The following is a 25,351-nucleotide window of genomic DNA, read 5'->3' as shown; positions in this document are numbered from 1 at the left end:
AGTTGGAAGAAAATTGATACGGTTCCTAAAAGAGTTATAGACCCCCTATGCATTACTTTGTACCATTCAAAATAACTTTAGTCCCCTCAGTAACCCCCTTTTAGCCACTCAGCACGTATACTGAGCATCTGTATGTGCCAGATCACATAGACTAGGGGTTGGATCACTGATAGAATTCACATGTTTCAAGTCGTATGGTTATGCTCAGACCATTGCCAGCTGAAGAGAAGATGCTTTCTCTACTCACACCTGCATGTAATTGTAATTCTATGAACTACATTTCTAGTTGAATGAATTACAATACACTCCATTCTATGAAGTGGTTGGGCAGACGCTTCCTGGCAAACCTAGGCTTAATATCTAGAAACAAATTTTAATAATTATTTAAATTGGCTTAGTAAAAAAAGATATTTCAAAAATTTATATAGAATTTAGAAACGGAAAAAAAGAGACATGGGGAAATTGAGAGTGATAATGTAAAAGGAGGATGCTGGAGTGAAGGTAAACCTAATTCAGAATATAGCTAGCAGATGATGTGGAGTAGAACAAGGTAGAGAGGCCTAAGAAAGACATGCCCAGTGACTATTTAGAATTTTGGGTTTGGTTGAATCCTAGGCTTATAAGTGGAGCCAATATAGCTTAGTGATTTAGAGCATGGATTTGGAGGCTAGAAAGAGCCATGGGTTTGAATCCTGGCTCTGCTTCTTGCTCTCCTGGTGACTTTGGGTAAGTCACTTACCCTCTCTCAGCCACCAGGCTGCTAGTGTGAGGATTAAATTAAATGCTTTACATAAAGCGCTTGGCATAGTCAATGTGCAATAATCACTATGTTAAAATAAAAACACCGGACAGACCTTTCAGTTATTGCTCGGAAAACATCATAAAACTTAACGCCTACAAAGGCCCTTCGTTCCTACTACCCCTCCCACTTTTTCATCCTGTTAAATAAAAGGTCAAATTCAGCATCGTTAATCGTAATCGTGATATTATAACATTTCAGATTAAAAAGCTTCTTACAGCAATAAGCTTGTATTCAATTTATTATCCCTAATGATCAGTCTCTGGATGTATCTCACAGGCAGATAAGAGTTTAAACACCTCTGTCTCTGGTTTGCAGATGGTGGTTTATTTCATAAAACTACAAGCCCATTCCAGCATGCTGCTTGGTCTCCAGGACAAGCAAAAGGAGACAAACATCATGCTAGGGGGTCTTCAGCCTGGCTGACTAAGAGAAGGGGAGGTGGGCAGGGTGCTCTTTTGTCCGGGACAATGCTACCAAACAAAAGTGATATTGGACATGGTGAGGTAAAACAGTGCATTGGTGATTTATGTCTTCTGGTCTTTAATCACTGGCCTTGCCCCTGGAGCCCAGTGTCTATTAATTTCTTGAATTAAGCATGTTTCTAAAGTATGTTCCTTAGAAACAACTACTTCTGAAAAAACTACAGCGCCAGACATTTGTGCACTTAAGTAATTTTTTCAACATAAGCAATTAACATTTAATTAAAAGTTTTCTTTTTTTAATGGATCTCTCTCTCTAATTAACAAGAAAACACCATTCAACAATTTAATGTATCATTGTCTCTCCTTGTCAACCATGGGAGACCTAAAAAATTCAAAGAGGTTTTTAAAAGTTTCCGCCCTGCCCCGTGTCTCTTTTACATTTATCTCCAAGATTCAGAAAAGCGCAGTGAAAATGTGCCATCTCTGTTCTTTGTTCTTCACAGGTGTGTAGTAATGAAGCCACCTGCATCTGTGATTTCACCTGGGCAGGGACAGATTGCAGCATCCGGGATCCAGTTAGGAACCTTCACCCCCCTAAGGATGAAGGACCCAAGGGTTTGTGTGATTTCAGTTTCAATTCATTACATACTGAATTTGTTGGTACTCTTTCAGTGGTGCCGATATAAGAACTTAATAGATTTGAAAGGAGACACATCAGATTATCTTTTTTTGCCATTCAAATATATAATTCATGTTACTGCAGAATTAAGGATTCTAGAATGACGTTATCGAAAGAAAAATGTTTGAATTTCCCCTTAGTTTGGAACTGAGGTTAGGAAGAAGTAAATATACCAGTTTCCTTCCTTCCAGTTTCCTTTCTTTCCTTTAAACCTTCTTTTTCCATAATCACATATGTTAATCATTTTACAGTTTGTCTATGCTATGCCAGTTTTCTAATAGATACAATCTTTTTGGCTGTCGTGAGACTCTAGTCGTTCCTCAATATTTGAGTCCCGCCAGAGGGGGATGGCAGTCTTCTATGCTCTGTTTAAACACACTTTTGATTAGGAAGAAGTTGAAAATCTTCACAGAACTTTAATTCTTCAAAGAGAACATGAACGATCTGGACTTTGTTTTAATCAGCCATCAGATGGAGAGAAATTAGAATTTTATTTTTTTCTTATTTTTTAAAAAGATTTTATTTATTTATGTATTTATTTATGTATTTATTTATTTTTTTATTTAGGGAGAGTGAGCAGAGGGGGGGGCAGAGGGGGAGAGAGAATCTCAAGCAGACTTCGTGCTGAGCATGAAGCCCGACTCAGGGCTCAATCCCATGACCCTGAGATCGTGACCTGAGCTGGAATCAAGAGTCAGATGCTCGGCGAACTGAGCCACCCAGGCACCCCTAGAATTTTAGAATTAGAAGGAGTCTCAATAGCCATCTAGAACCACCCTCATTTTGCAGATGAGAATACCTAGGCCTTGAAATCAGGTGACATCCTATAGTAACTCAGGTAACCAGACACAGGGCTGGGACCCAGGTAACCAGACACAGGGTTGGGACCAGGACCCAAATGCCCAGTCTCAGGCCCATTGTCTTCCATTACATTGGGTTATATAATCACTTTCTCATTATTCCCCCCATTCCCAAGCCCTCATACGATTTTCAAAGATCTAAAAAAGGCATCAGTTGCAATAGGCTTACTACAGCATCTATAGCCTTGTACCTGAGAAACCGGAGTTACTAGAACAAAGGGTGGATCCCGGTGACATCATACATCAGCTTCTTCCTTTTCATGGTACCACTAATGGTTTTATTTTTATATTTATTTTATTTTATTTATATTTTATATTTATTTTATTTTATTTATTTATTTTATAAATAATTATCATGATTTTTTTTTCCCTGCAGGTAGGAAAAATACATATAGAAATAGTATCATTTTGATCTGCTTAGTTTTGCATGAAAGCTCATTTAAAATCTCCGAACCAGCATTGTCCATATGGGAAAATACGACTTCAAAAATGTATGAAGCTCCGTGGTCCTCAATTTCTGAAGAGATTTAGCTGGTCCGGGTGCATGTGTAATGTTCAGTAATGGTGGGCGTGTTTAACACTCTCCATGCATTTGCGGAATATGGCCATGAAATTAAATTCTGTAAGAATCATAGTCATGCCCTCACAGTCTATTTCTGTTCCCCTTCTTCTATTTGTAAAAAGGAACCAATTCCACTTTTACATTTAGTCTTTAGTTACGTTAAAACTGGAACAAAAAATTCTTGGATCCACCCTCAGAAGTTAGATTTAGAGCAGATTTAAAGCTCTTACAAGGGAAGCAGACGTTCACGCTTTCCAGATTTTCTCTCCATGGCACGTTAGTTTCTCTTCATTCTCCTGAAGATCTAGATGCTGTCTCTTCAAGTGATGTATAAAGATGCCTGAAGAGAGGAGCAGAGCTCAAATGGCTTAACCTCTGTCCTTTTTCATTAGGTGGGGTGGGGGATTATCAGGTGTCTGCTTCTGTCTGTTCCCCATTCCCTCGCCCACCCATGCCTAGAAAGTTTAGTTGGAGGCGTAAGCAGCTGCATTCTGGAGAAGAGGAGATTCACGGCTGCCTTCCGTCTTAATTTTCCTTGTTCCCGTGGTGCTATTCTCTATTATCTTTTAAAAATAACTTTTATGACCACTCAAGTAATACTAGAGAATTTTGAAAATACAGAAAAGATTCAAAAGGAAATAAAAATCATGCTTAATTCCACAACTCAGAGGTAATCCATATACACATCCTGGTATGTTTCTTTCTGTTGCATGTTTTCTTTTTTCATTTTTAACGAAGACAGTGGAGTCACTAAAGTAAAGGCACCCACTGGTTCTAAAATTGTTAAAATCCTCGTGACTGCAGTAATCTTGATTAAATTGAAAAAAGCCATTAATTACTACAAATGAAGAGCAGTCATTATTGTAAATTATTAGATTGCCAGAAAAGGCAAGTAATTTTAGTATGACTAAATAATAGCTCTGTCTATAATGGTTATTAATATCTTTCCAGCCTCTATAGAAAACTCTGTTAATACACTAGTAAAATGAGAAACAACAGAAATCAAAGTTTAACACCTTGTAGTGAGTTTCGTGATTTTATTTTTGATACTCTGCCTAAAAGAGAATGGTAAGAGAGAAACTCTGGACTTTATGTCTAATTTTATCCAGATAGCAAATATTTATTGACTGTCTACAATCAAACGACTACATATCCTTGGTGTACTGTAGGCACTTAATAAATGTTACATCCTTTCCTGTTGGGAACATGTGAAGGAAATAAAATGGTGCATGTTAGTGCTGATTTTCAGTTTATCAGTAATCATTTGTTGTATTGCCTTGTTGAAGAGGAGCAGGTCGTGAACTCCAGACATTGAAACATTCTGTACTTTCCTGACTGTAGGTTCAACTGCTTGTGAGGTGCCTCAGGTTTCCTCTAATTGCCAAGTATTCTTTCTCGTGATCGAATTAGTTTGGTTGACCCTTGCCTTACCGATCACAGGGGGTGCTTCTCAGTTGCCTGCCATATATAATGGGCAACACCCAAATGATCTGGCCTGTCCTATCCATAGATGAAGGTTTTTTGTATAGATACAGTGACAGCATATTAAAAAATACTTAGTTTTATTTAATTTCAGTGTGCTTTCTTGTTAGGGAGAAAAAAATTCAAAAGAAAATTGAAAATATTGCCTTTTTTATTCCAAACGTTGGCATAAAAGATAAATTGTATCCAACTGTAGACCTCTGGCTCTAAGCCTAATTAGTAAAAATCAAGGAGAACTCTGTGACTTTGGTTCAGTTTATTTGGGGGCATCAGAAATGAGCCCATGTGGTTTGGAAATTTTATTTTAACGATAAGTTTCTGGAAGAATAAAAATTCAACCTCTTATCTGGGTAGGGACAAAAAAAAAAAGCACACATAAAAATATTGCCATTGAAGTCACTGTGCACTTGTTGACCCACAGTTTTTTTTTTGTTTTTTTTTTTTTTGACCCACAGTTTTAAAGCACATTGGTTTATTTGCTCCAACCTCTCAAACCAAAATTATTAAAAGACAGGAAATAGCATTTCAAAGCAAAAACCATGTGAGCGGGGATTTTTTTTTAAAAAGATTTTCTATTACATATTACTTCACTCATGTTCTCCACATTGCCATTTATTTCACATATGAAGACTCTTATGGTCCCTCTTCTCCCAACATGTGTCCACTGAATTCACGGGGAGAAATTATTTTGGTTTATCCTCATGGGGTAGAATAATTTTTGACAATTTGTGGGCATCTTTGCACCGTGCTTATTATGCAATACAATGGAATGTCTCTCACTGGATGGTTTGCATCACCATTACAGGAGGGAAGAGAAGAAACTGGAACATATCACATGTTTTCAGTGATAAGGAAGGGCAGAGACTGTTCCTGGGAGCTTTGGTCAGCCCCTCTCATTATGTCCATAGTCATCAAATCAGAGATAGAAGGGCTTTAGTGGCCATTCAGTCCAGACCCACTGCTTTGCAAATGAGAAAACGAACTTAATTATCCAGGTTAACTGCTAGGTAAGGACAGAGCCAAGAATCAAACAGATCACCTGATCTTGAGCCAAATGCTTTTTCTCTTATTGTGCACTGCCTCATTTAAAGCTGAGTATTCAGTTATTCTGCTGGTTCTCACAGCATAGCAATAAGTTGAAGGGGTGAAACAGTAACCAGGTAATGATTAAGCTGGTTAGCGGATCCATTACTTGCCAAGGGAGTATTATATTATTAGCACTTAATAAGCCTTAATACCTTGAGGGGTATTATTTAGTGTTTCCCTGTACCTTTTGCATTTATCTTGTTGATAACTTCCTTTGTGAATGCACAAATCTTTGATTTTGTAGTTCAGATGATTAGATATTATGATTACCATATATGTTTATGCTCATGTATAATTATATATCACCTACGTATTTTTCTCCTTTTAATAATGGCCTCATTAATAACCTAAGGATTTACCAGGTTTAAAATTTTTTTAGTAACTGAGTTTATTTTGTTTGAGTTCAGAAAAACTCGATATTTTCTTTTTTTTTTTAAGATTTTATTTATTTATTTGACAGAGAGAGACACAGTGAGAGAGGGAACACAAACAAGGGGGAGTGGGAGAGGGAGAAGCAGGCTTCCCACTGAGCAGGGAGCCTGATGCGGGGCTCGATCCCAGGACCCTGGGATCATGACCTGAGCCGAAGGCAGATGCTTAATGACTGAGCCACCCAGGCGCCCCTCGATGATATTTTCATTGACAGTATAAACTGACTGAAATAGTATTCTTATATGAAATAATTTGTTTTTCATCTTTTTTAGACATTTGTCCCAATGTATCTGAAAATGAATTTATTTTTTAATTTCATGGAAAAGAGTAAGGAGATCTGATTGTGTGTCTAACATTGAAATATGGAGCTGCGCCAGTATTATACTCTAAAGAGTATATTTAGTATTTACTTCTAATCTTAAATTTTAGAAAAATCACAAATCCCTGCAGAAAGAACTTTGGCTTATAGAGCACAAACGATGGCTTTGATGCCTCCTGCCTTTGAAGTATTAAGGGATGCAGGATTATAGTCCCTTTGGCTCATTAGAATCACATGGATGAAATAATGCACCATTTTGTTCCAGAAACTCTCTAAAAGTATGAAAAAAAACCCAACTACTCAGTTTCAAAAGCACAATTTCACGCTATCTGAAGCATGACCTGTCTGTGGAAGAATTCTACATGTAAAGTAGAAAGTCTTATGAAAAGGAGGAAAGTTATAGTTTGTATCTTAGTATCACAGGCTTATTAAAAAGTTCTGCCTTTTTAGCATGTGTGATCCTAGATAGCAGGGAACCCAAATGAAAAACAATGATAACAATAAACCAACAAACAACAGAAATTAATGAGAAAACAAAAATGAAGACATACTGCTAGGTATTAAAGAATTTCCACAAACAAGTTACAATGGGATGGTAAGTACGTTAAAGAGTTAGGGAACAAAGTCGAGTCCCTAATAGGCTAGAATCTTTACAAGTTCCATCTCCAGGTTTGGTGGGATGTGAAGAAAACTAAGGTGTGTCATGTGCCTGGCATAGTTCCTGGAACAAAAAAAAAGACAGTTAGTGGATAACAAATGAACGAGTGAATGAATGAACAATGACATTACGTCATTAATAAATTAGTACAGAAGGAAAACGACAGCACAGGCCCCCAAAGGTCCAAGGGTTGGTTTTGGGTTTTTTTGTGTTTTTTTTTTAATAAGAAGATAAGTCCTTTGTAGCTGTGAGGAGCAGCTAAACTCTCGGTTTTCAAATTTGTCCCCTATAAAAATCCACCCACTTGCGAGCCACTCGATTAATTCACGTCAGTTTAAAAGCAGGTTGAGTCATGACCCACTGGAAGAGATAGCCCTGTTAAGTATCAATGATAAAGAGTCAAGTGTACTTTACATACATTTTCAGTGTACCAGAATTAAAGGTAATGGGAGGGAAGGCGGGCAAACGGGGCGGGGAGTGGGAGGTACTTTTGAAAAAACTTTTCCCACTTTATCTTGCTTTGCTGTTAAGAGTGGTTATCAGTTAAGAATTTGGAAATTATTATTCTTGCTCAGCAGAGATTATAGACTGTATCTGTTTATCTGGAATGTGTATTTGAAGCAAGGTAGCAATGCTTTGCTCCTCTGGTTGGTTTCTAAAACCCACATGACAGATTGCCTAATTTTATTGATTCTACAGTGAAAAATTATGTCCGTAGCAAACACAAAAGCCTCTTTAAATTGCTATTTTATTCATCATTCATGCCGTTATAGTTTTTAAAAGTTAACAAATATTCATTCAGCACCACATTTTACCAGTGTGTGTGTGTTTCCTACAATTTAGCATTAGAAAGTGTTGTAGCTTATATAAAAATTGAAGAGGTAATAGGACTTTCATGCATTTTGGCTCTGCGGGCCAATGCCCAAATCTTTTTTTTGTTGTTGTTAAAGATTTTATTTATTTATTTGACAGAGAGGGACACAGCGAGAGAGGGGACACAAGCAGGGGGAGCGAGAGAGAGGGAGAAGCAGGCTTCCCGCTGAGCAGGAAGCCGATGTGGGGCTCTATCCCAGGACCCTGGGATCATGACCTGAGCCGAAGGCAGACACTTAACGACTGAGCCACCCAGGCGCCCCCCAATGCCCAAATCTTTTTTTTTTTTTTAAAGATTTTACTTATTTATTTGAGAGAGAGAGTGAGAGAGAGAAAGAGCACAAGAGGGGGAGCGGGAGAGGGAGAAGCAGACTCCCTGCTGAGCAGGGAGCCCGATGCGGGACTCGATCCCAGGACTCCAGGATCATGACCTGAGCCGAAGGCAGTCGCTTAACCAACTGAGCCACCCAGGCGCCCCTCCAATGCCCAAATCTTAAGAAAAACACAAAATAATATATCCTTGTTAATTTAGTATTCTGAAGGCAGTGATTTTCTAGGATCTTAAAAAAATGAGTATTTATATCTATAATACCTTTCATTCCAGTATTAGCCTCCACAATTTGGAAATCTGAGATACAGTTTAGGTTATTTTGGATGATAATGTATTGTCATATTTGGAAAACATCACCACCACCTTATATGTTGGTCTTCTTTCCATTCCCCTCAATGCCCTCAGTAGACTTTCTCTGTTTTCTGTTGTGTTTCCCATCCTTTTTTTTTTCTTTTTAAGAACTCAGGTTGTGCCTACCTAATGATAAAACTAGAAACTCTCACTCATATTGTTTGCCCTGTGATAAAATGCAATACAGCTGCTCACCAGGGTTGGAGATCCAAGGTTCTCTCTCTTCTGTGGGAGAGTAGTTAGACAAAAAGGTCATTGAAGCCAGTATTAAGCCTTAAGAAACTGTGAGTTCAAATTGTGGTTCTTTGTTTTGCTTCACTGTCTCACAGCACACAGTCGGTGTGATGCAGCCTTATCAAAGTGACTCTCTCTTTTCCATTAGTAAAGTGATCTGAAACCAGAACGTTTGGTTTGCAGGGAGATGAGGTAAAGGGTGTATAGGTCCACACGCTTGCACCTCCGCCCCCCACACTCAATCTTAAATAATCTGCCTTCCTGCTTCAACACTACGCTTCGTCTTGCCTGTGTGGAGAGCAGCTTGGGGACCTCTGCTTATTGCAGGCCCTTTTTGCAGCATCTGAAAGCTCTGCATGGAAGGGGTGAGGTGCGGGGATGGAGTGTCTCCACTCAGTAATCTACCACGGGGCGGTCCAAAGCTTCCGGGCGACCCTAACTCTCTCTCAGTGAATAGTTTATGCCCTGGAAACTGTAAAAAAACACCTAAATGTCCAACTACCAGGACAGAAGTCCAAACGTTGCAGAATTATGTGAAATACACACTTCCAGGTGAAAATACACTTAATTTTAAAGATACTCTGTTTTAAATTTTAAGGATTTTCACAAAATTGGATAAAAAGTTCCGAATTTCAAAAACACGTAGCGTCTTAGGCATATTTTGCAGTTTGAGAAGTTTATAAAGTATATTAATGGTTTGTTACTTTGTAATTAAAATCCAGACTTGCTGTTATGCAATTTAAGTGACATTTTAATTCCAACTCATTCCTTGTAGGAACTCTAACTCCAATTAGATTATTTATGTGTTGAAGAGTGTTGATAAGAGATGATGTTTTTAAGAAGGGTTTGTGGAGTTTGAAGTTTAATTATCCTCAAAATTACCGAAATTATCCTCAGGTATAATATCCTAGGCGGGTCTGTAGACCTTCATTTCAAATCGTAAAGGAAAGATGTCAGTATTTAACTGACTCTCAAAGCATTTCCTAAATAGATTATTTTGTGTGTTAGCAAAATCAGTGTGTAATTAATGCCCTGTGTTAAAAACAATCTCCGTTTTCCCTCCACACAGTGAACATGGCCACAAGCAGGCTAATAGGTGCAGTGGCAGGCACCATTCTGGCCCTGGGGGTGATTTTTGGAGGCACAGGGTGGGGAATAGAGTAAGCATCTTTGTGAGTTTCAGAGTGTTTCTGTGTGGTTCCTGGTGTGTGAGCTGACCCTTGGTACCTGGCCCCTACCATGTGTTGTCTCGTTGACGTATTTCCCATGCTAGTGCAACTTGTGGTGTGATTTGGATGTGTTTGTGTCGTGTGGTTCTCTCGTGCAGTGAAGAACCTTCTCCTGTCTGGAACAATGTGGGGCATAAAATAATACTGGGGTGCTTATGATGTCTTCACAATTAAGACGATGGTCCAAAAGCTTCCATTGCTCCTCTACTTGTAAAAGTCATTTTAAGATACAGACCTTTTATTTTCATTATTTTTTATTGGCAAAAAAAAAAAAAAAGCTTTTATACGAGTGTTTCATTAGAATTCCTTTAATGAATGTAATCTTCACCAGTCAAATAGATCCACATATCCAACTAGGAATTATCAACAGTTGTAGCTTCTTTTTAAGATAATCTGAATGATAGTCACTAATATCTTTTCCACTCAAAGCGATAGGGGAGGCTTTGGCTTAATTTTTTAAAAGAAGATAGGTAGGATATTGCCTTTATTTTTTTTCACATAAAATAATTCAGATTAGAAGTTTACATAAATATTTGGGACCTAAGAGTATGAAGAAGAAAGATATATTTATCCAAACCTGCAAAACCTTCAGTGAATAGTTGCAAATTATCTGGTGGTTTGTCTTAAAAGTAACCAGTGCATTAATAAGTAAATTCTGTATCTCTTGCCTGTTGATCTCTCACAGAAATATAAACTCTTCTTGCGCCTTTATTTAGGTTGCTCTGTACTTGATCCACATCCTCAGAATAGCTGTCAGTTCTCCACGGGATATTGCTTTCATGGGGTTGCTAATCTGTAGACCAAAAGAGTATTGCGATTTTTCCCTCTCTCTCTAATTCTAGAGAACACTTATAGATGACAGAAATACCCCTTCATGCGCTGTCTTTGTGTTCACGGGGATGGTGGTAACACTTCCCAGTGGCCCAGGGAGAGAGGACTAGTATTACCGGATAGCCTCTACTCAACCGATCCAAACTATGGGCATGTTGATCCTATTACACACATTGCTCCTTAGTCCCAATAATTACAGCCCACGGATGCTCTTCCATTCGGAGCCTGGGAGACCCAGGCACTAAAACAGCAGTTAAGAGGGGCGCAGGCCCGAAGGCCCTGCTCTGTGTTGAAGATTACCTGAACCTTCTCTCCCTTGGTTTGAAGGACTTTGACTAGACTTGCATCTGCTCACTCAACATCCCACTGGTAGGGACTGTGAAGCTAGTTATCTCAAGACAGCTAGAAACACTGAAAAAGATATTTTGTTTCTCTTTACTCCTTTGAAAAAAAAGGAGTAGGACAGAGGTAACATCTTTAGAGAAAACAAACTCTGTCTTGTAAAAAATCTCACCTTGGATCTGCTGACTGGATTATATATAGAAGTAACATTCCTTTTCCAGGGGAAATTTTATATATACATTTATGTGAAATTCCTCCTTGAAGAAAGGTAGTTTTCTAAAAAAAAAAAAAAAATCATTCCAGTGTTGTTTTTTAGATTATTTATTGACCATAATTGTGATGTGCTGCAGTGTACCAACTAAGGGGTGAATTTTAATAATTTTCCCCTTGAGCCTTAGAGAATAGGCAAACCCTAAGGTATTCTTCGTAAAGCATGGTCCTTGTTACCAGGCTTTGTTCTCATCCTCCCTTCCAGTCTTGTTGGTTTGTGCCTATTTCTGGTTGTGACAGGTAAGTCCGTATAAGTGTATTTTTTTTCTAAAAATAGATTTGTTATTTATTATCCTTGCTTGATGCACTATTTTTGTTTATTAGCTGATTGTTTTCCCTCGATTTCTAAATTTTGCCTTAATTGCTAAATCATAAATATAATTTTTTAAAAATCCACAATAGCACAATACAAATTGTTTTAATACTTCCTAGCTTAGCTGATAGTGTCATGTTCATCTAGTCACTAAGGATTCCATGAACAGAAGGTTTGGGTTTTTTTGTGTGTTTGGGATTTTTTTGGGGAGGGCGGGAGTGGGGGCTTTTATTTCTACTCCTTAGTTTATAATTGTAAATCAGGAATCATTTCTCATGAATTATGTATTGATTCTAATCCCAGCCTGTGTTCTGAGCTAGTAAAGTGCAAATCATGCCTAAAGCATAATGTACATGGAAATATAAATATTTTCTCAATGTTTGTTTCCAAATGTGTTTCCGTATTAAAGTGTGGGAAGGAAATACGTATAAACGGAATGTTTCATTAGAGCAGGGGTTCGCAGACTTTCTGTAAGGGGCCAGGAGGTACATAGTTTCGACTTCGCAGGTCACAGGATGTTTGCCACAACCTTGTGACTCTGCTGTCTTAGCACAAAAGCAACTTGTAAACAACATGAAAACTAATGAGTGTGGCTGTCTTCCAATCAAATTTCTTCGCAAAAACAGGAAGTGGGGCCAGATTTGGCCAATGGGCTATAGCTTGCTGACCCTTGATTTATAGCATAAGCTTCAAAGACAAATCAGTCTTCAAATCTTGCCTCTGTCACTACATTCTAGAAGCCACTGTTTCTTCTTCTATTAAACAGGGATAGTCATAATTCCTACCTCGTATGGTTTTTGTGAGGATCCAGTGAGCTAATATTTGTCATGTGCTTCGAACCACACCTGGCACATTGTAAGTGCTCAATGCAGAGTAACCAGCCTGCTTTTCTTGCTCTCCTGTTACTAATTGTTATATTCGTGCATTTTTGAAAGCCACTGAGATGTGTGTTCTGTAGGACCTCAGTGGTTAGTCTTAAGAACGTGTCACAAGCCCACGAGCCTGAAGAGACCACATCCCCAAACCCCCACTGCAGCTGTCCCCCCACCTTTCTACTCACCCTCACAAGCACTGGGTGGTCTCTGAGTTAAAAACATGTGATGCACACAATTTTAGTGCTGCTCAAAGTGGCATCCATTTATGTACACAGTTGAGGGCACCAATGTGAGCAGAAAAGATAATTTTTTACACAGAAATGGATATATTCACAAAGTCAAGGGGTTTAGGGAAAATACCAAAAGTGGCTTTGTGACTTCTGGAACAGGGCATTCAGTTAGGACTGGAAGTATTTTGCTGTTAGGGGCCCTGTACCTATGTATTAGCATCCTGAAGGATGTGATATTCAAAATAATTCTTGTACTAAAGTTAATGTTGCTTACATTGAAAACTTCGAGAGCTAAGGCATTTTCCCCTGTGAGTGGAGAGGATATGCTGTCCTGCGTGTCACCTCGGACTCAAACAATAAATGGAAACTCCACCTTGTGTTTTCTGTCTTGCTGTCCTTTCTGCTCCCTTTTTAAAATCTATCTCCAAGCCTCAACTTGCAAACGGGAACTTGAAAGATAGTCTCAATTGAACCTGCAGAATCTTTTTTCCATTTCCCACAGAATTCCCCAGATGAATGCCATTGTTTCAACACTGTATGGATCCGTACAGTGAAGAAATGCATCTCTGAGAGCGAAGCTTCAAAAGCAGATCTTTATTAGTAACCTCCTTCTGACTTTTAAATGTGTACTGTTTCCACGTGGGAGATTAAAAAAAAACAAAAACGTAGCCTCCAGACCACTTGGTGTGGGGCTTGAAAGAGCACTTGATTAGAATATTTTCCCCTCTTTTCCTGCCCTCACTGGCCAGTCAGGTAGAGCTAATTCTAATGCATCTGTGTTCTTGATGTGCTCTTTTGCTTGTTTGATTCGTGATATTGGGATGGAGGAGGAGAAGAAAGATGAGCAGTGCCGGCCGTTGGGGCACATTCGCTTCAAATTCTGTGGAAGGTGAATTTAAAGGAACTTAATTGTCAGCGGTGCAGAAGCTTTAGACGTAGAGGCAATTCCTCTCCAAGGAGTAGCTCTCCATAGCATCGGAAGTGCAATTAAGCTGAGTCAATAAAGGCGATTGAAGTGTTTAGCAATTTTTTTTTTTTTTTATGCAGGGTATTTACTTCCTAAAACCGCTTAACTGCCTTTCCCTTGTGGTAACGACAGTCGTTGGCTCATATGACTTTCTTCCCATGATCCTTTGTCACAGGTCCTAGTGCCACCAATCTCATAATAGGCTCCATCGCTGGTGCCATCCTGGTAGCAGCTATTGTCCTTGGGGGCACAGGATGGGGATTTAAGTAAGCAACAGCGCATGTCTGCTTCTCAGTGGCTCTGGCACTTCTCTTTTCTGCTTACATAACCAAGTTTTGAGTTCCTGCTACAAGATTGCAAGGTTTAACGGTAAACTGCTACAAGTAACTATTTTTCTTGAGAAATGGGTTAGGAAAGAAGAAACCTGGAACCTCAAGTGTCATCTTCAGGCTAGGGGGAGAACAGGAAATGTAGAAGGCATTCACGTGCACGAGCTTCAGGAGAACAAAGTAGAGGTTCTTCAGAAGACACTCCAGCTTTTAGGGGCAAGCATCCTGAGATAATGTTTTTTTATACAGGATAATTGGGAAAAGAGATAGTCGGAAATAAGTGGCTATAAATCCTTTGTATCTGTTTAAAATTGGTTTATGTTCCACTGACATGTTGAGGTTTGCACAACCTAAGTAACTATTTGTTCATTATTTTTCACACATAACACATTATGCATAGCTTTGTGATTTGAAAAGCTTCATTATTTTATAAAAAATAGATCTAAAAAATTTTATTAATTCCCTAACCAACTGAATTGGTTTCACATTGGAATTTGAAATCTGTGGCTTTGTGATACTTAAATATTTTCTGATTAACTGCAAATTAACTGGTATGTTTTCCATAGTAACTTTTAGTTTGGACCGTGCATTGATCACTGAACTAGGTTTGTTCAAATACACATGGCAGATATTCACAAATCAACCTTAATTATGATCAAAATTTGTAAAGCTAACTTATCAGGTTTAGGTGTTTTCATAGCTCAGATTCATTGGATAATTAATTTTTATATCTTTTCATATTGTGGTGGCTTGATTATTATGATGTGTAGATAAGACTTCCTATGCCAAATACTCTGTGTGATAAATTAAGTCCCAACCGGATCTATAGAAACAGATTTAAGTGGGAAATAAGACCATTACCTAAATTCAAAGCCCACTTTGCCTCCATCTGGTTACTCAATAGAGGAAGTTTTTTACTTGGATTATCTGAATAATTGCATTAATTATGAACTTTATGCTATTTTACATTTTGAATCCCAAATTCAAAATATTGAAACCAGATAAAATGTTATTAGAAACTGATTATGAGGAAAAACAAACCACACGATGATTTAAATACATTCAACATTTTCTGCTAATTTTGTTATCATATTAAGATTTAATGAGTAAGCCTACATATTGTTGAGTGGCTTCAACTTGGAAAGTTGTTATCAAACGGTACTTTCTTTCTACAGAGATATTTGTAACCTTGAACTTGTTTGCCGAAACAAATGGCATCATTACGTTTTCAAAACCACACACAAAATGGGCAACTCAAATTTGAATTTCTCACTGTGGTTTTAACAAACCATTGCCCGGATAATGAGTCACTCACGGTACCTAACAACAACAACAACAACAAAAGACATATATATTGTTGTTGTTGTTTGGTTTTGGCTGGCCTAATTCAAGCAAAAATTTTTCTTCGTGCCATATTACTGTAAAAAAGTCATGGCACATTATGATAGTTCCATGATCTGTTATTATTTCATAATGCTCCCTTGAACTTTTTCATCAATATGCTTCAAGAAAAATAAATTTGGCTCGTGCCCAAGCTTAAGCCTTCTTGGCATCAGGAAGCCTCCGTTTCAAGGCCTGGAAAACAGTCCTGTGCATCTTCTTCTGTCCAGCCACACAATGCCAAATTGTGACCATCTCGGCCTTTGGAGACAAGAGCACTGTTCTGTAGCAGGACCTCAAAACAGTGGCCTGGCCTAGTGCACAGCTTGAATTGCATGTTTCTTTGGGGAAAAATGGAAAAGCTTTTATCACTGTGTATGTAAGTGGATTAGGCCCTGTGCAGATTATTTGTATCTGAGAGACATGTCTAATCATCAGAAGAACAGAGAAAAGGAAGGGGAAATGGACACCTAGTGAGGTGAGAAGCAGCCTCTGGTGGCCGCCGAGTGGGGACTACCGTGCAGACACGCATTCTGCTGCGCTAAGCCAATGCCCCTTCCCGTGCCCTGGGACCCTAAGAGTTACTGCAGAGGAAAACGCTGTAGGGACGCACACAATAACGTGAAGTATACTTATGGCCTAAAGCAAAGAAAAAAGCAAGCACAGAATAATTCTTGAACGTTAGGAGTTTAAACTTGGAGAATCCACTGCTCTTCGTGATGACTATTGGTTGCTCTCTGAGGATCTGAATTTGCTTTAGCTTTTAAGAGTAGCCATGTGGTTTATATTAAACGTTAAATAACTACTTCTACTTTGCAAGAAAAGGCTTTGGGTGCCCAATGATGCAGGTTAGGTTCCCCCCAACTTGGGCAGTTTTGGAGACTATTGGTCTAGAAGTTATTTGCTAATTGAACTGAAAGTCTTTAGGTTTTTCATTGAGTTCAGTGTAAATACAAAAGAGGGTCATTTAGGATCAGAAGTAGGAAATAGTTTGTAAAAGAGATTGCTCTAAATACTGTCATTGGAAATCCTTCCTGGAATTGTGTTTTACTAGAAGAGAAAAGCAAAGCAAGTAGCAAAGTCGCCTGAGGATTTGGAGGGTCCATAACCTTTTAGGTTAAAGGAAAACATACTAACTGCTCATGGGAAGTACTGCTTTTTCCTAAAGTCACATTTCTTGAGGTGGAACACTGCGAGTTATTTAAATGTGGAAGAAGTGTCATACCATACGTGACCCGTTCAAGTATAAATGAGGAAACAGCTATGCTCTGACCCCTGACAATGTCTGCCATTCTCCGTAGATTTTTTTCTTAAGCCATATTTCCTCTGAAATAGGTGGTAAAAAGCATGAGTCTTTGTGAGTGTGCATGCATGTGTGGGACTGTGTGCACCTTGTGAATAAATGATAATGAAGTTTGGTCAAGATAATTGTGATAAAAAACAATATAAGTCTAGATGACATCTTTCTAGCAGAATAACAGAGCCTGCAAGCTTTGCTTAATGCAAACAAGACTTCCATAAGCAATGTTGTAAAACTCCCGAGAAGAAAAAAAAAAATGCTTTATTTGGTAGGTTATTTCACTGAACATATTCTGATACATGGGGTAACGTGTGGTAACTTCAGTTAATCCCATACTCCAGAAGTAGTTAGTTTATGGATCCCCAGTCTTTGGAGCATTAGTACTCTGAGAAATCCTGTGAAAAATGAAGGTAGGTTCTTGGCACACTCATTTGTCCAACTTTTCCCCCCAAATCTGCATCTGTTTACAAGCCCTCTCCATCACCTGCACACACAGAGTAAAGCTAGGGATTGTGCTACAGAGTATTGCAAGCCTTGGTCCTGGTTGACTCGTGAAGACTCATAGCCTCTGTTCAGTTTTGAACAGTAATGCTGCTCGATTTGATTTTTAGGGCTGTTGCTTTACTAGACATTAGCAAAATCAAGTAGATGGAGGACCATTTTAGTAGCATCTTCTCTAAATCTTAGGAAAGGTAACAAATACATGAAAAGAGGATTTCATGTTTCCATTTGAAAATGAACGGAATTGCGGGTCCCACCCTGGACATGGTTTTTTTTATTGGACATTCCCTAAATGTGAATATAGGAATGAGATGTGAGCAATATAGTTATTTTACAGGACTATGAAGTATGTGATGACCATAAGCGATGGTGGTCAGAAAGAAATTCTAGGTGATAAAGAACTTGAAGGTATCAGTGACATAGTTTGTTGACTGGATTGGGGGATGAGTCTTGAGCTCTTCCAACCATGTTACCGTGCCTCAGACTATGGAGCCCTATCACCATGTCCCACTTTCCCACCACTTGTTCTCTCAACGTCATTCAGTGGCAGTAGTGGTCATACGCTTGGCAGAGCTGCTCTTGACATTGAAAGTGTTACTTTAATAAGTCTGTATAGTAACCGTGATTTCCTCTCTATGAGAAGTTACTTGGGTTACAAGTTCTTACTGAGCCTGATTTTGACCGTAAGCAATTCTGTTTGGCCTGCTGTGTTCCATTTCAGAGGACATGCTAAAGAAAAGGTACTCACATAAATGATATGTAAAGGATCATATCTGGGTTTATCACAAGGAAAGTTGCAATTTTGCATGTCAAGTTGGATGAAATTTGGAAGGAATTTAATACTGCTAATTATATTTTCTCGAAAGAGTAAATGTCTTTTGTTTTTGATTTTTGTAGAATTAGGAAGTGGAATCAATTGTAGCTAGTCTTTCTATGAGGAAAACCAAGCTGCTGCTTATCTGAATTCCATGACCCTATCCCAGTGGGAAACAGGAGCCTAATTCCCTTAAATCCTGTAGCTCCTGGGTTAGGCACTTTCTCACTCAGACCTAGCAGGCTGGCCAGGAAGACCCAAGGTCAGCTCCCTGACTCAGCCCTCTAGGGAAGTGAACGCTGTCAGAGGTGGCCTAGGAGGGGTTGAGGGAGGGGTTTTTGGTGGGCAGTGACGACTCGCTGTGGAAAGATAAGAAGGTGATAGCGGTGGGTAAATATATACCCTTGAAGGAACTAAAGGGTTTATAAACCGGAGATGCCTGTTGTTACCTGAAGAGCTTTGTTTTAATTTTGTATAGATGTATATACATATAACATATATTGTGGACAAAAGTACAGGTTTTTCAGGCATAAAGATTGATGAAAACTGGGTCAATGCAAAGCTTATGGGTTATGCTAATATTGTATAATGATCCAGAAATACCTCACGGGTTATGATGAGAAAGTTCATTGCCTTCCCAATCCTAGTGAGCGGAGGGAATTCAGATGAAAACACTTGGGGAAGGGAGGCAGCGAACATCTACCTGTGATAGTTGTGCTTTCACATTAAAATGGAAAGAAAAGATTTTTTTCCTGTAGAAAATTCAGGGCAGGCAGTTGTCATATATGGTGAGTTCTCACAAGTCGCCGTGGTAGTTTTGCAGTTGATACGCGAGGAGCCCTCCCAGTCAGCCTGCCACGGGAGGGTCCCTCTCTGTCCTCATCGCAGGGCCCTGCCTTCCTTCTGCTGGGATGCCTGTGGAGGAAATGTGGTGCCCTGCTGGTCTTCAGAGTCCACTTTCCCGCAGAAACACAGGGTTCTACAGGGTGGCACGGCCTCCTGGTCTGGCCTGGGAATGCATTCACCCTGTAAAATAGATTTTCTTTAAAATAACGCAATCTAACCTTCCAACACTGACTTTAGAGCACAAGCTTTTGGACCCTGGAGGTTGACTGTATTCCAGGTTGAAATGGAAAGGCCTATCTGCATTTAAAAATGGACTGGATTGCAGTTAAGACCTCGGACATGGCTATTTATCTGCCTTTCCCCGAACTTGAATAAGGGGATTTAGATGTGAGCAATATAGTCCTTTACACGCACAGCCCTAGCTGGCTCGATCTTTCCTCTATATTCGTTTTTAATTGAGGGGACATTAGTTTCGCATTTCTCTCCAGTTCCAGCAATAGATAGCTAAATTGGTTGGAGTCCCTGGTCCTTCGGGGTCATTTGGCAAGGTCAGGCAGTCCTTGTTTTTCGCCATCTGACTCACGGGGAGAGTTGTTGCTTATACACCTGCCCTTAAGGGCTGTGAGTGTGGGTTGTAAGCATGGGTGCTGAGCTTCAGCCAACGAACTCTGTGCCGGATGCATTATGGGAGATGTGCCCTTTGGGTCCCAAAGCAGCCATAATGCCTGCCTTCAAGAATACTGACTCAAAAGCGGGTGGTTGGAGGTGACCGGGACTGGGGAAAAAAGGAAGTAGCCTTGTTGCAAATAGAGTCTGCAGCAGCGGATTATCTGCTAGGCCAGCAAACCACAGGCTTAGGCCATTAATGAAGCCATTTTAATGAAACCTTTTGAAAGAAAAGGGAGATTTTCTTTAAAGATTTATTTTTTTTTTCTTCAATTTTTGTTCTTTCGAAAGAGAAGTCTCAAAGTGGTCATCTTGGGAGAAATGAGAACTTTTGCGGGATGCCTTTATACATATGTTGAGCTTTGGTATTGTTTTTATTTTGAATTACATGGCGGAGGGGAGGAACACACTGTAATTTTTTGGCACTTAGGGCTGAAAGGGTACCCAGCCGGCCCTGAGTGGGCAGGGGAGAGAGGGATCTCGGGGACTCCTCGGGCTCCAGTCTTGCATGATGCCTTGGTGACAGCGTTGCACCCGCCCAGTGCGCAGACTAAATGCATGAGCCCCCTTGCTTGATGCCCCACATGAAGCCAGACCATGGGGAGGTTGCAACCAACTTCTGTTGTTGCCTTGTAATGTCTTGCTGGTTCTTTCCTTTTTCTCTTTCTCAACATAGGAACCACTTTTTAGGAGACTGGACACTGTGAGCAAGGCATTTTAACTTGCTTATTTCCACTAAGCTTAACTGCTGCATTTGCTTAACTAACCCGAGCCTGTGTCCATTCTCCTTGGAGTGTACTGTCTTACTGTGCACTCTCGTTTTCAACTTGTTAGATATGAAAAATGCTTGTTCCATGGTGGGGTAAGAGCTCACACATCAAGGCAGCAAGATAACTGGGTAGAACAAGGCTCTTTGCCCTCTTGGCAAAGGCCGATCCACTGACAAAGAACTCTCAAGTGGTGGAAGGAGGCAGCTAGGAGCCCTTCAGAGTTTTTGCGTAGCTCCCCTAGTAGCCCCCTGGAATGTGGGAAGAGCCCTTCCTGTCATGTTCGTCTGGTTAAAATTAGCCCATATCCTCTACCTCCGAAATAAGAGACCGATTGGCCTGCGGAGGCTTCCAGTGATTTAAAACGCACAACTCGAAGCTTCTTTTGGTCTTTACAAATGGCTGTACTCTAGTGGAGATGTTGTAAAGACGTTCAAACGTGTGAGCTGTTCTGGGCCCCCAGTTATTTTGGGAAGTCTGCCCCCGTGTGAGTTGATTACTTTGCTCTGGAACTAGTGTTGTTGTCATTATCATCACCCTCCTCTCATCATGATCTGATTAATATTGTGGATTTCTCCCTCTCTGCCTGCATCTCTGGAAGAAATGTCAAGAAGCGGAGGTTCGATCCCACTCAGCAAGGGCCCATCTGAGTCCGCGGCCGCGGGTGAGCGGTGCCTCGCACTGTTGGATTCTGGGTGAGACATGCCCGCTGCACCCTTGCTGGAGCTGCTAAGTCTGTAAGCGAGACCGCTGGGTGGTTAATGACCACAGGACTGAAGTTGGGGACAGGGATGGGGTAAAAGGAAACTGTCCTTTGGGGAAATAATTTCAAAGAACCCCTCTCACCACCTGTCAAGAAAAGGGGATAAAAGACAATGTTCTAAAAAGAACTATTTCAGAACCGTTTTTTTTTTTTCTAACTAAAGGAAGAAGGAACAATAACAAAAAATTAAGTGCAATAAAAGAACCATAAAAAATAGCAAATGAATTTTTTTCTTTCCTCAGCCTGCTGGCACATAATATCTCCTAAATGATTTGGCATGATTTTTTTTTTCTTTTCCTACCAATGACACACTCCAGTGGCATGAAGATCTAATTTTCGAAAGGGTAAAATCCGCATGGCATATCTACAACAAGCAGCTAGCAAGCCAATCCACAGCAAAACCTGCAGCTGAATTCCCAAGGTGAAGACGTCCCGGGAACACGCGGAGGTTGCCTGGCCCTCACCCCCTCGTCTAGACCGGGCCACGAGAGACTCCACGGACCCCAGCTCTTGTTGAGTCCCTTTCCCCTCGTGTGTTTGCCTGGGCCAGGCATCCTTTGGAAATGGGAGCTGGAATTTGAACAATGATGCTATTGTATAGTTCTTTTATAAATGTAAATATGGAAATAAGAGATTTTGACACATCATTTTCACTTGTCTGTACTGGAATATTTTTCTTGTAAAGGTTCCCTGTAGATTTGAGTTTATTGTTTGCTCCCCATCTTTTGGGTTCTTTTCGCTGTTTTTTCTCTCTCTTCTCTGATAACACGTTGTTCAGTGATTTGGAGGCTTGCTTCAAAAAGACAGATGTAGCCACAGATGCAGGGAGTTTTGGCACAAAACAGGTGCAAGTTAACAAGGAAATGCTTGAACGAAATGAAATGCTTGAAACCAAAAATAAGCAAAAGCGGGGCGGGGGGACACAAACAACTAAATAACCCATATTAAAAACACAAAAATTATGTAAATGCAAATATATGTACCGACAAGTCTAACATTTTTTGATGTCATTATAAATGTATGTATATAATGTAAGAAAGTAGACACCCTCTCGTATGAATCACAAAAGTGCCAAGCTCATGACTTGCGTTTTTGGTTTTTGACAGTTTTCTTTCCCTGTCTTTAATGTGAAAGGAGGATAAACTTAAAGCCTTAAATTAAAAAATAACTTTTCAATGTTAAAAAACTGGGTGTGGGGGGGAAGTTAGGCTTTTCATTTTATTCACATCGATTATTGTCAATATCTCATTCATGCCTCATCTTTCCGCCTCGAGATACAGGTGGTGGAGCCCCAGCGGCAAGCTGCTAATGGACACAGAAGCAGGGGCTGCTTTCCCGTGAGCGTGGCTCTCGTGGGCTTTACGTCTGTGTGTTGCGTTTTCCACAAATCTTGTTGGGGGCCCGTAGTGTGTGACTGGTCTGTGGGATGTTCTGGATTGTGATGGGATTCTACTACTCACAAATTCGTGATCTTCTTTTGCCTCCAGGCAGATGTGCAGATGTAATCTGGGTTCCCAAGTCCCTCCGAGTTTCCTTCGCCGGCACTGCTTTCTTCTTCCATTTAGGATCAAGATAGCTTCCGTTCAAGTGTTCAGTATATACATGAATAAAGAAATGTGGTCCTGACTTGGTTTTGAATGTAGAAACTTGTACGTGAGTCCTTCGGTCAGCACCCGCTTAAGAGATGAGCTTTCCTGAAGCCCCCGCCCTGAGAGCCTGCACTTCTCTAACGTCCCCTTTTCAGGAACAGGACACGCCATCCTACTATTCACTTCATGACAACCAGATGAGTTGCTAGATGTGGCTTTCAGTCCCTTTCCAGCAAGATTCATAACACCAGTCTCACAGTTTTTGCGATAATGTGCTAAAAGTGTACTGCTTAAAACTGGGGTTGTTGTTTTTTTCCCCAGGTATATTTAATTGCGGCAGTATCACAATCATAGAGCAGAAACCTTAATTTCAGTATGCTGACCTCACCTAACATCTTAATCCTGTTACTGCTCTCTGAGTACTAGGTGCTACCCAGGTCCGCAGTCTTTCTCTAGAACTAGCTGTATATTTATATTGTAACAACAGGGCTATCTACAAGGTGTATCAGCCTTATTCTGCTTCATGAGACACAGGCTGTGCCCCTCCACCTAGTGGCAACGGCCCTTTCAGCCCAGAGGAAACTCAGATTACTTGGCATCTCTTCCTGTCACTGTATTGTCTTTGTTGCTAGATCCTACTCCCTAGCGAATTCCACCTGTTACTGAGTGCACCACACACATTTCACTGCTCTTCCAGAGGCACCACGGGTGACTTCACAGAACCAAAACCACGGTGGTTACAAAACAAGTTAAATCTCCATTATTAACTTTTGAGCATTTCACAGACAACATTGTAAGTGTGCGATGTTACGTTTTAAATCAGACCACAGTGGTCCCCAAGTATTATGTACATAATGGCAAATGTCGGTGTAACTGTTTGTTACACTGGCAGTCTCCTAGGTAACCGAACCTATGTTCCAACGTTAAATTATCTATGTGTATATGTAAAATACACAAGCTTGAAGCTGCCTGTGTATGAAGATGAAAGATAATGCACCCATACCAACCCTAAACAATGGATTATAATTATTTTTGGTGGTACTCGGTTATGTCGTTCCGAACTCTTTGCTGTCTTTTCTCTTGCACATGCCGTTCATTTGCTGATTTTTGTGGTGAGAGTAGTCCTTTTTATGAATTTGAGCTCAAAGCATAAGCGTATCGCCATCTTACTGTTACCCAACAAGAGTTAGCGTTAAGTGGTGACAAGTTCCCATTTCATCTGCTCTTTGCTGCATTAATTAACGACACCTGGATGAGGAGGTGTGCGCTAACTTCGTTGCTCACCTGGGATACTGCATGAGCCCACTGAATTAGTGCTACTCCTATTAGATAAATGAGCGGTACACATAGGTGCATGTTATGAAACATGAATCACATAGAGCTGTGGAGTTTTACCAAGTAGTACGTTTTTTGTTTTCGTTTTTGTTTTTACTATGCAAAGATGGGAAATGCACAAACTTCTCAAAGACTCCAGTGTCTGAAGAACTTTACAAACAATACTTGAACCTTTCTTTCAAGTCATCCCATCATATTTTATAGTCATTGTTGCTTCCATTGTTAATTTTCGTTTTTAAATGGTTTGTAATTTTTTAAGTGTACAACCTGAAGTTTTGTTTGAAGTTAATAAATTCATTCATAATTTCGTTGGCTGCCTATGAATGGAGATTCAGTAGTCATTGTATGCATCTTTTAGTCAAGTGTGTATTAAAATCTTTGTTAACATAGACTGTTGTAGCTTTATACTTTGATCAATTTTCTTAGGCCCCCTTTTTTGTGTTATCTTGTGTTGAATCAATGGCCATGTGCCTGATGTCAAGAGTTTTAGCACGGGCTTCTCAATCAAAGGCTCACTTAAAATTTAAGCAGTCAATGGAGCAAAATAAAATCTCTGATTCATGAGAAACCTGTTTCTGATTAGAATTCAGTTTCATCAGATTTATTGGAAATGCTCTGCCTCTTATAAATCAGGGGGGAAAAAAACCCACCTTAGGATCATACCATTATCAATTTTTTTTCTTTAGTGTCTCTCTTCTGCATCTAAAGGGGATGGCTAGTAATAAGATCCACACTTTTGACCTGGTACCAAATTTACAATCAAGCTATAAAGAGAATGGAAGTATTTGGTTATACAATAAATCGTTTTATCAAAAACATTCGAAGGAAGGAATTTCCTCACAGCTCCCATGGGATTGGTCCCCAAATGATATTCCTTCTTTACAGATGTCTTTCAGTCTGTCTCCTCCATCCT

General features: G+C 39.8%; 1 protein-coding gene across 1 annotated transcript in view; it reads left to right on the top strand.

The window, feature by feature from the left end:
• ADAM23 (ADAM metallopeptidase domain 23) overlaps nucleotides 1-25,006 on the top strand; it is a 131,408-nt gene extending 106,402 nt beyond the window's left edge. The window contains exons 23-25 of the mRNA XM_031033128.2: nucleotides 1,728-1,839; nucleotides 14,324-14,414; nucleotides 21,353-25,006. Of these exons, the coding sequence (XP_030888988.2) occupies nucleotides 1,728-1,839; nucleotides 14,324-14,414; nucleotides 21,353-21,401 (252 nt within the window). The 3' untranslated portion in view covers nucleotides 21,402-25,006. The remainder of the gene's footprint in view (nucleotides 1-1,727; nucleotides 1,840-14,323; nucleotides 14,415-21,352) is intronic.
• The last annotated feature ends 345 nt before the right edge of the window (nucleotides 25,007-25,351 follow it).

This window comes from Leptonychotes weddellii, chromosome 3 (genome assembly GCF_054177405.1).
Source record: "Leptonychotes weddellii isolate Sample4059 chromosome 3, ASM5417740v2, whole genome shotgun sequence".
In the NCBI taxonomy this organism is placed as follows: domain Eukaryota; kingdom Metazoa; phylum Chordata; class Mammalia; order Carnivora; family Phocidae; genus Leptonychotes; species Leptonychotes weddellii.
This window is presented reverse-complemented; position numbering and strand designations above follow the sequence as displayed.